Below are 11,863 nucleotides of genomic sequence, written 5' to 3' on the forward strand. Positions count from 1 at the left end.
TAACTCAGTGGTTGTCGTTTGTTTTCGTGTTGCATATTTGTTCTTCGTTAATTTTTTATACACATAAGGCCGTAAGCTTTCTCTTTTGAATTGTTTTACATTGTCATATCAGGGACATTTAAAGCTGACTATGCGGTATCGGCTTTGCTCATTGTTGAAGGCCGTGCGGTGACCTATAGATGTTAATGTCTGGGTCATGTTGGTATCTTGTGGACAGTTATCTCATTTGTAATCATACCACATCTTCTTTTTTATATTTGCTATTTTATAACACAAGGTAACAAAAGACAACCTTAAGACATATTTGAAATCATCAATATGGTATTTTATTCATATTGGAATTTGTTATACGCGATGTTGTATTTCCATTGGTTGTTCAATAGAATGGAGCTAGCCAATAATTTCATTTCCATTAGGATTCGCTCTGAAAAGAAAATGCATAAACGATATATAATAATGGAATATGTGTGAATGGAAAAAATCATGAAAATACTGAATTCAGATGAAAATCAAAAACGGAAAGACCATAATAAAAAGGCAAAATCAAACGCTCAAACACATTAATTCAAATGTTATTTATCTAATTTCATGGTTTTTTTCACATTTCCTGACCGGTGTGAGAAAAATATTTCTAATCTCTAGTGAAAATTTTGTTCTCAGCAAATGATTGGTAAAATTTTTATTGTAACGTTATATTTTCTTTGTTTCTTCTTAATTTTTCCTATGATGACGTCATGAAAAAAGGCGACCATGCCTGATGACGTCACATAAACAGTACACAACTTTCTTCAAATCTTTGAAAAAGAAGGTTAAAAATCATTAGAGAAACAGGTTCCATCACAATAACTCGTGTATTATGATATTTCTCCACTCTCGATAGTTAAAGCCTCGAGTGGAGAAATATCGTAACACACTTGTTGCAGTTGTGGAATCTATATACTTCTAACCTGATTATGGCATATCGGTTGAATGTGCTGTTTGTCATATATATTTTAATGCAATTTATCTGGTAGAGCATTTTATTTGGGAAAATGGGATGTGTTTCACATTTTAATTTGGTTGAATCAATAGTCTTATGACCATGTAAAAGTGAAGACAGGAACACATACATGGATGACTTGTCTATTTTTTTCTAAATATAACTGAACTATAAACAACTGTACAATAACTTTCACTTGCTAAGAAACCAGATTGCCTGTGCCAAACCCAAATATTTACTGCAGTTTGTCTTTTTATTCGTTCCTTTGGTTGATGACGTTTGGTTTTATCAGTTTTTAAGGCTTCATCTATTTGAATTTAAATTATTATTTTTTGTAAAAAGAAATAATACATGTTAATTGTCTTTTAATCTTCTATATCATGTATATGCATAGGTCTAACATATTTCTTTTGTGTTTCTTTGTCATTGGAGCATTAATGTCATTGAAAAATACAAAATGTTGACCTCATATATTTTTAAAAACGTCTAGTTTAATGAATTCCGTAATACGTTCATCGCAACATTTTTTGACTGGTTAATTGAATGAGAATTTAAACTCCACTTTGAATGTTTATAACTTGAACGTTATAATGTCAATCAAATGAAAATACACTTGTACATTTTTTTCTTTCATTCTTTCATGTCTTGAACACAGTCCTCGTATATTTTACTGACAATGAAATTTCAACGCCCTAAACAGTTCTCCTTTTTTTGGGGGACCAGCTGAAGCATGCCTCCTTGTGAGAGATTTTCTCGCTGTCACGAAGACCACCCATTCGTGACTTTCGGCTATTTTCTGCTCCTTTGTCGGATTGTTTTCTCTTAAATTCATTCCTCAATTTTATTCTTCATGTATGTGTATATGTTAATAAAATTAACGGTACCACTTTTCTTGCACCAAATGCGCATTTCGACAATACATGTCTCTTCAGTGATGCTCGTGGCCAAAATATTTGAAATCCATAGCTTGTATAAAAGATGAAGAGCTATACTCTAAAAGGTAAAATAAGTGTCGTCAAAGCCGTGAAAAGAATTATAGCTTTGCATAATTGACGCTGGAAAATTAGCAACAATCATCACCAATCGTTTACATCTTCATCAGTATTAATATATTAATTTAAAAAAAAACATGTTATAAAGTAGGCAATGTTGATGCAAGAAATTTGAATCACTAAGCACCAACAAACAGCTAACTTTCACCTTCATTCACACGTTTCTCAAATATTGTACACCCTTCAATTCCTTAGTCTTATAAAATTTTCAAATGCTTTAAGATTTTTTTTTTGTAAATTATCGATGCAAAAAAGTTTAATCACTAAGCAAAAAAAGAAAGATGACATTCACGTTTATTCACTTTTACTAGAATATTTCTCGGAAATTGTACAGCCTGTATTCCTTATTCACATAATATTTTCAAATGCGACATGATTATATTTTGTTAATTGAAGATTAAAAAAACAGCTTAGCATGCTTTTTCACGGTTAGAATACTAGACTTACGGAGCTTGACAGATGAAATTCTGTTTATGATCACATTCATAATCATTCCAATGGACTCCAAACGAATAACGAATCTCTAGGCAGTGCTCGTTTGTACCGGCGTTATCAGGTTGTCCGGGTGACCATGCACTAAATAAAAATTAAAAAATATATTAGTTTGAATGTCCTAAAAATAAAATAAAAAATTGAGAATAGAAATGGGGACAATTTTAAACAGATAAAAACCCGACCAAAGAGCAGAAAACAGACGAAAGCAACCAATGGGTCTTTAACGTGCGAGAAATCAAGTACCTGAAGTCTGTCCTACTGCTGGCCCCTAACTAAAAATTATGTACCATGTTAGTAAAACTGGACGTCATACTAAACTCAAAACTAATACGAGAACCAAGATTATAAATATACAAGATATCTTACATCGGGTATTGGTGATGTCTGATGCTACTGGTCGACGTTAAGCAATCAACATTCATTCAATGTTCAGGTATAATAATTTAGGACTAATACAATTTTGTATATCTCTTTAATATATAATAGAACTATAAAAGTTTCATTAGATTGGTTAAAGCACCATAGAAAGTCAATTTGAAACTTTAAACACAATATATTATTCTCGTTATCAAATTGTGCAAAAGAAATGTACTTAATTGTATAAAAATTAACTAGCAAAAACGAAATCTATTTTCAAGTATTTGCGTTATATGAAAACGACAGAATGTCTAAAAGCATCATTTATAGAGATAAAGGGGATGGGTAATTATTAATGTTTGATTTTAAGATAGTATCAAATAAGCTTAGGAAAACATGTGTATACAACACGTTTTGATGTAAATGCATACAAAAGGTGTTTTAGAGTACATTTCACTTAATCTTAACGAAACCTTTCAATCGTTCATCCAAAGTGTAAAACACGAAGTGCTATCAATGATTTTTATTACTTAAATTTCATATCATTTTGGACCAAACATTCATATCAACCTGATCAAGTCAATCGCCTCTTTCTGTTGATAATCTCTGCAGATTTATAGATTGTATGCTTGACATACGGTTTCGTTAATGTTCCATGTCTATATGTCCTTTTGCTTTTCATTGTTGCTATATATATTTTTTTGTTGATATAGTGATTAAGCTTATAACACATGGTTCTTTATTACCTTTTATGTCTGTTTTTTTGTGAAGTCATCGTTGTCAATATAATGAAATTGTATTCAATTGTCATACAAGCGAGAGTTTTAACTTGCTTTAAAACAAAGTTATATACAGCATTTTTTACATTATCATGTAAGGACAAAAAAACCGCTTTGATTACAGAAGACAAATCGTAACAAATGTATAAATTTAAAGAACAATAAAAACAAAACTGAAAAATCCGAAAAAAACCCGCTTTGATTACAGAAGACACATAGAAAATGACACATGTATAAAGTTAAAGAACAATAAAAACTGAAAAATCCGAACAATTATCTTAAATTAAAAACTATCCAAAAACAAACTTATGTCGAATCTAGAAAACAAACGCCTTCTGTTCAGTTAATGATACCAGACAATACAGTTCTAGTTCTTAAATCGGATAGAAAGAAAAGCATAGAAAACGTAAAGTGACCTGATCCAATTCGTCGGAAAAATATATCTAAAGTGTGAACAAAAGTAAACACTTGATGAAATATCTGTTTCTGAAATATTGTATTCACTGATTCACAACATACTCTTGTACAAGATATACTAAATCAGTGGTACTTTAAAATGGAAAATCAGACTTGCGTCTGTTTGATTACGTTTAAAACAATTTCTTCGTCGAATACGTCGAAGTTACTGTTTTAGTTTGTGAAATATTATACAACATCTGTTACAAACAAAGTAGCAAGCAAAACACGTGTAATGAGAAGTTATAAGAACGGCAACTTATTAACTGTAGTTATGACAAAGTTATAAAAAAAACATGAACTTGTAGTGTTGACTTTAAATATGTATGCTACGCTTGTTTTCTTAAAACTTTAAGTTCGATATTCGGTTTACCCTTGTTTTATCAACTTTGTGCAAATAAAAATTGCTTATATCTGAATAAAAAGATAGTCAGTTAAACATTTACGTATAGCCGGTTATTGGTCTAGAATTTCCGTCTTCCCCCATCCATCTCCATTCACCTTCGACTAAAAAGTCGGAACCATCCATCCAATAGTTTTCAGGACTGACAGAACCTATTCATAAAGGAGAATGCAATTATTAAAAAAAAGATAGAACATATTTATATTTATTAAAAAAAGAAAGAACGTAATTTAAAAGGCGCAACTCTATTACAACTTTTGGTCTTTATTTATACTCTATTAACCAATTAAACGATGTTAATTATTGGTCAAATGTATATGCGTTATAATTCAAAATGGGAAATAGGCACTGGCTACGGTTAAGTGAAAATAAAACAATGATAACATAGTTATTGTTGGAAGTGTGTCAAAGAGACAACAACCTGATCAAAGAGCAGTTAAGTAGTACCTAGGCGAAAAATACAGTTCAACTTAAATGGGTCGTTGTTAAAAACTTTGGCTGCGAAAAGTGTTTATATTCTGTAATTACAGGTGTTTGGTGGTCACCTGGAGTGGTTTAACAAAACGATGCATCGGACTTAGGCAGGCTCCAAAAACAACAAACTAAATTTGGGGTAACTGTCATTGAAAATAAAAATTGAAAAAAGTGTATGCAATATTGTTAATATCAAATAAAAGTTTCAAATTTTATTTTGATACACATATAGCTAGTTCCATCGTTTATTGCAGTATATGAGTGTAAAAGATACCAAAGAGACAGTCAAACTCATAAATCTAAAACAAACTGACAACGCCAAGGCTAAAAATGAAAAAGACAAACAGAAAAACAATAGTACACATGACACAACATAGAAAACTAAAGAATAAACAACACGAACCCCACCAAAAACAAGGGGTGATCTCAGGTGCTTCGGAAGGGTAAGCAGATCCTACTCCACATGTGGCACCGTGTTGCTTATGTGATTACAAATCCGGTAAATAGTCTAATTCGGTAGGTCACATTCATGAAAGGGAAGGGGATTGTAGTAACGACGTAAGGAACATATCCGATATCATTTGTGAAACGGTTATTCCATAACGGTCAACCAACTCGTGATAGCGTCCGTAAAATTTACGAAGGGATGATTTCAACTTCACCATTTGGAACTCTTGGTTTAATAACTTCCTTGTGAGCAGTAACCCTCTATCAAGAAAATCATGATAGGAAATGCAAGCACGGGAATATCGTATCAATTTGGAGATATATACCCCGTATGCAGGTGCTGCTGGAATGTTACTACTTAAAAATGGAAAATTCACAATTGGAAAGCTGAAATTATCTCTTTTGTCGTAAAGTTTTGTTTTCAACCGACCTCATTGTCAGTTTCTAGATGTTAGTCAAGATATGAAGCCGACTTAACTGTATCTGCAGTCTCCTTTATCTATAATTCGATGGGATAGATGCGTTCCACATAGTCACCAAATTTTAAATTGTTTAGTGGAAGAACGTCGTCTATATAGCGAAAAATAAAGTTAAAGGATATTGCTATCTTCTTATCTTTCTTCCTAAGAAGTTCCTGCATGAAGTCAGCCTAATAATAATAAAAAAAAACATGTCGGCAAGTAGAGGGGCACAGTTTGTTCCCATTGGGATGCCGACAGTCTGTTGAAAAACATGTCCTCCGAACAAACAAATATGTTGTCAATCAAGAAATCAAGCATCTTGATAATATCGGTTTCAGAGAATTTTATGTTTGAATCAGAGTGATTCTCTACAAAGTGGGATTTATCCCTCCCTTATACAAGATACTTGTATCTTCGTTGGCCATTCTTTTTTATGAAGCAAATAACACATTTTTAACCATAACCACATACTATTGTTACATTCGTAATTAATCGGTTCATTACCAACCCTTCATTCCGGCAATTAGTCTCCAAATAATAATAAATATTATTGTTACATTTCCATGTAACTGTAGCCGTGTCTATAACATTTCAAGGCCTTACCATGTTTTCGTTTGAGTATTCCCTCTACTATGGCTTCCTCAGTTGCAGATTCAATAACGGCTAAATCTGCTCCTAGTATGTTACAGAGGCGCTGGAATGTATAAGAACAAGAATAAAGTTCAGAGACGATAAACTTGAGAACTCGGATTCAATAACGGCTAAATCTGCTCCTTGTATGTTACAAAGGCGCTAGAATTTATAACAACAAGAAAAAGAGCAAAGAAAAACTTGACAACTCGGATTCAATGCACTTAGTAGGTGAAATATGAATAGCCTAACGTTTTAAGTTCATTTAAATATCATTGAATGTAAAAATTAACAATAATACGTCTTAGAATAGTAATTAGAAATTATGAGTTTACCTTTGCTTCAGCCCATGACGCCAACAGTCCGATAGCTTGGTAACATTTTGTGCCATGCCGTTCAAATGCTTCTGGACAAAGGCATACCACCAAATTAACTAAAAAGGATACAAAAAAAAGAGATCATAAAGAATAGATGTGAACATATTGCAGACATCTTATCTGTGTATACGTAATGTGTGTGTGGGGGTTAGGGGCATCCAGGATCATGTTACCGGACTTGTGTGTGAATGTTGTTATGTACTTATATTATAAAAATTCTCATTGTAAATGTTATTAAGTTTACAAAACAGTCTAAAATTCACTTCAGTTTGGAAAAGATGTTGATGGTATACGATTATATAAGTATTGATTATGGTTTTATCTTTTATGCCAGAAAAAAGAATGAATAGAACATGCAAGTTTTAATTTTCTTTATGAACCTTTCTTACGGTTTACAAGAAAATAAGGTTTGAAAAGAAAGACTGTTGAATGGAATTCATAGACTTTTATTTTCATGATATCAGATTGGAACTTTGTTTTCCACTTAAGCTTAGGAAATGAACTGTGGGCAGCGAATGAATATAACAAGAAACCGGATAAGATCATGAACATGAATTTAGAACAAAATAGTATGCACTATAATAAAAAGGCACCAAACTCATATATGAAGGACACACACAGAAACACAAACACAACGTCCATTCCATATATCAGGTATCGTGACTTGTAGAGATGGTCTACTAGTATTGCAGTGTTATTGATTTTCTACATTGGCTAGATATATAGGGGGAGGTTTGGGATTTAAAAGAAAATCATTTAACCCCGATGCATTTTTGCGTCTACCCTAAGCCCATCATCACTGAACTAGTACCTATTTTGGTTGATGAGCTAGCTGAAGCACGACTCCTGATGTAAGCTATTATCGCTGTATTGAAAACCTCGGCTGTTCACTGTTCTTTGGTCAGATTGTTGTCTATTTGACACATTCCCCGTTTCAATTCTTAATTTAATTATGTCTACCTCCACTTAATAATCCAACCCCAAAAAGCTGTACATATTGATTAAATTATGATTTGATGATGTAAAATTGTACAACAAATCATGAAAAGCAAACCGAAGACATAACACAAAGGTGTTTCGGACAGATATTGTAAAATGAGTACATATAAATATAACAATCCATCAACCACGTTTTTGCTGAGACAATCTATAAAAGTAATAATACTAACACGTTCACAACATTGAGATTACATACGACAAACTTGTCACGTATTGATTATGTAACAAAATGCAGCCAGACTATAGCTAGTGTAAAAAAATACATTTAAAGTGCAATCAGTTTATAATAATGATTGCAATAAACTTTACAAGGAAAGTCTTCAATGTACATATTTCAAAGACTCATAAATGAAGATTGTTTATACACGTACATACCTGAAAGAGATATACTTAAAATAACAACCCCGATATTCATTATTCCAAGTCTTATCTAAGGACGTCTATAATGTGGAACTAAACGCTGATAAGAGAACCACTGACAAATGTGTGCAGACTTTGCAAATACATATACTTGTCAATCAAAGGTCCAATTTGTTAGGTTACATAAAATTCATAGATATTCAACAAAGCATATAGCAACAATGTTTTGCTAAATAGAGTATTCCTGCTAATCTAATTCTAATAAACAAGTAAATTAAATGAGAAAATGATAACCAAACAATAAAACATTTTTCTTTTAAATTTCCCATTATCGTCTTTCATAATTCTCGCGTACCACTGATATAATATCAACATCCACACTATTTAGTATAGTCAATGCTGTGTTGACATTGCCATTATCAGTCTTTTAGATTTGAACAGATCTAAAGAAATGAACATTAACTTAAGGATGTACATCTCTGAGGATCCAAACATTTCTGAATTAAATTTTGTTTTTGTTTTTTTTGGATTTATATTACTATAAAATACCAATTGGCGAAGAAAAATCTCATATGGTGGTGGACTTCTTTTTTAGCTTCGGCCCTTTGAAAGTACCCAATTTTGATATTTTTTTCCAATTTTAATCAATTCAGCCCTATTTATGGGCTATAATCATAAAAAAAAGTTTTCCACAATTTAAATTTGTTGTCATACCTTCAATAAAGAGGTAAAGGACCAATCTGAATAAATTTGAATTAAATAAACTATAGGTAGATGTAAATATAAGAAAGTTTTATCATATTTTGATGCTTTTTGTGTTAAATTTACCATGTTTTTTCTCCGTTTTGAGTACAAATTGCATATTTTTTCAACCCCTTTGTTTTAATGAATGAAAATATACACATCTAAGCAAAATGGAGAGAAAAAAAGGAATGTGAGATTTTCATGTTTCTGGTAAAATATTTTTTTTTTTGGTATCCGTCACCCATTTTCTCAAAATTTTGGCTCAAAATAGATATAGAAAGATGTGGTGTGAGTGCGAATGGAACAACTCTCCATTTAAATAACAATTTATTAAAGAAAACCACTATAGGTCAATATACGGTCTGCAACACGGAGCCTTGCCTCACACCGAACAAACAGCTATAAAGGGTCCCGAAATTACTAGTGTAAAACCATTCAAACCAGAAAACCAACGGTCTAATCTATATCAAAAACGAGAAACGAAAAACACTTATAAAGACTGACTTAATTGGTAATAAAATTTGAAAAATTGATTACTCAAAAGCTTCTCATACCCATTTTTTCACAGAGGTAAGTTTGATTATGACATTTTTTAAATTTTATTGATATTTTCCACTAGTATCACATAGTTTAGAAATAATCCCAGAACGAGATTTCAACGAGTCTGAAACGTCGGAAGAATACATCCTTAACTGATGTCTCAAATTAAAAAAAAAATCATCGAGGTTTTATGTAAGCTATGTAATCGCGTCACTCTTTAGGATATCCTTTGGTGTCTGTCTTTAAAGGACTATGTTGTTATGCAGCTTGTATGCTGTGTCTACAATTGTAATATAGAACTAAAATTAAGGTTGTCAAGCAATTCATTATAAACATATGCGGTTTCTTAGCTGTTGATTCGTCCTTCTTTAGGAAATGATCAAACAGCGATGCGCATGTGAAAAAAACACTAAACTACGTTGCCAGATTACAATGTCTGGCTAGTCGCTACACTCGTTGAATGTTTTATTTTCAATCGGATACAAAACATCGCCAGGTACCACAAACTGATTATATCATTTTTTCAGGAAAGAATCAGCAGAGTAAAGCGTTTTCAGTGCTCAGTTTTTATGCTTCCAGTAACCTGACTCTCACGTGGAAGAATTACCAAGAATTGAAGAGACTTTTGAATATCAAAATATCAAGATTACTTTTGTTGTCAATGTTCAACCACTGTTACTTTAATCGTTTCGGACTTATTGACATTTGTGTTACAAATAAGTTTTGTGAATAGAAGTCATGTCTTCTCTGACTGTTTATGACGTTAAAATACTATATCCCTGGGATGTATTTTGGTTGATTTTAGTCTCTGATGCATGATTTTTTTAATTTATAACTGTTTCTAGCTTTTAACTAGCTGTCAGTAACTGCGAGTACTCTCAAATCATATTTTCTTGTTTATTCGACCTGTTGATACTGTTTATAATGCTTTTTTGTAATTTTGTATTAAGATAGATCTTGTCTATGTAATTGATATACACCCCAATTTGTATCTAGTGTTAAATTATGTATTTATATGACAGAACTTTCTTGGTATTCCTAATTATTGGAAGGGTTTTATACACATATGAAGTATACCTAAACCGACATAGTTATGTTTCATTTACCTGCCTTATTAAAACCGTTTTTTTTTCAAAAGCGATTATTTTCGAAGGGTTAGATATGTCACAGTGGTGTCTCGCCATGGCTTTGTTTGGACTTTTTTGTTTGCTTTTTTGGCCTTGAATGTGTGTCCCTAATATTTTATTAACTGTGCATTTGCATTAAGATATTGCAGATCAAAGTTATTCGATCAGTATGTGTTCATTTACGGTTTTTTATTGAGTTAAGCCTTCCAATTGATATTTTATCGTGTGTTTTTCTATGCTGTGATATTATGCTATTGTTTAAGAAAAATGGAGAATGTTTGGTACTATTAAAATATTTAATCCCGCTGCAAATGTTTTCACCTGTCCTAAGTCAGAAATATGATGTACAGTAGTTGTCATTTGTTTATGTAATTTATACGTGTTTCTCGTTTTTCGTTTTTTATATAGATTAGACCGTTGGTTTTTACCGTTTGAATGATTTCAAACTAGTAATTTTGGGGCCCTTTATAGCTTGTTGTTCCGTATGAGCCAAGTCTCCGTGTTGAAGGCCGTACATTAAGCTTTAATGGTTTACTTTTATAAATTGTTATTTGGTTGGAGAGTTGTCTCCTTAGCACTCACACCACATCTTGCTATACCTTTATATATGGCGTCCACAGCTTGACGATATTGTAAATTCAGAAATTGAAGCGTACATTTAATTGTGAGTCCTTGACCACTAACAACAAACCGAAATCATATGAATGCATTGAAAAAATACATGCAGGAAATCGCAATTTTATTTTTTTTATTATAATTTAGTTACTTTTAAACACTTTTGTTTTAATGTTATATTTGTAATTCTCATCGGATTTTGTCAAATGTGTTGACATCTTTCCTATTATATTTATGTGTTATGGAAAGAAAAATTACTCACCGTTTTCATTTGTTAGATTTGATTTTATTCAATGTAATCTGTACGATAATTTACGTTTGAAGTTGGGTTCATAAACAAACTGGACATATACATGATAAATATATTATAGTTTTAAAATTGCTATTAATAAGTATTGCAATATGCATTGTGTTTAAATGGAATATCAGTATTTAGTTCTAATATAATCTCAAATCAATTCTAATTCTATCTTACTTTGAGATATAGTTTTTCATATGTGTCGTCATTTTTTGTGCTGTTTCAGAAATTTCATAAATTCAAATGTGACGTAATTTTTGTGCCTTTTCA

General features: G+C 31.7%; 1 protein-coding gene across 1 annotated transcript; it reads right to left on the reverse strand.

Annotated features, from left to right (window-relative positions):
- Positions 1-326: 326 nt before the first annotated feature.
- Positions 327-8,383, reverse strand: LOC134690366 (perlucin-like). Its single transcript, XM_063550336.1, has 6 exons — positions 8,285-8,383; positions 6,869-6,966; positions 6,507-6,597; positions 4,565-4,673; positions 2,479-2,607; positions 327-424 (listed from the first exon to the last, which is right to left on the reverse strand). Exons 1-6 carry the CDS (start codon positions 8,322-8,324, stop codon positions 391-393), a joined length of 501 nt encoding a protein of 166 aa, XP_063406406.1. The 5' UTR covers positions 8,325-8,383; the 3' UTR covers positions 327-390.
- Positions 8,384-11,863: the final 3,480 nt, after the last annotated feature.

This window comes from Mytilus trossulus, chromosome 11 (genome assembly GCF_036588685.1).
Source record: "Mytilus trossulus isolate FHL-02 chromosome 11, PNRI_Mtr1.1.1.hap1, whole genome shotgun sequence".
Classification (NCBI taxonomy): Eukaryota; Metazoa; Mollusca; class Bivalvia; order Mytilida; family Mytilidae; genus Mytilus; species Mytilus trossulus.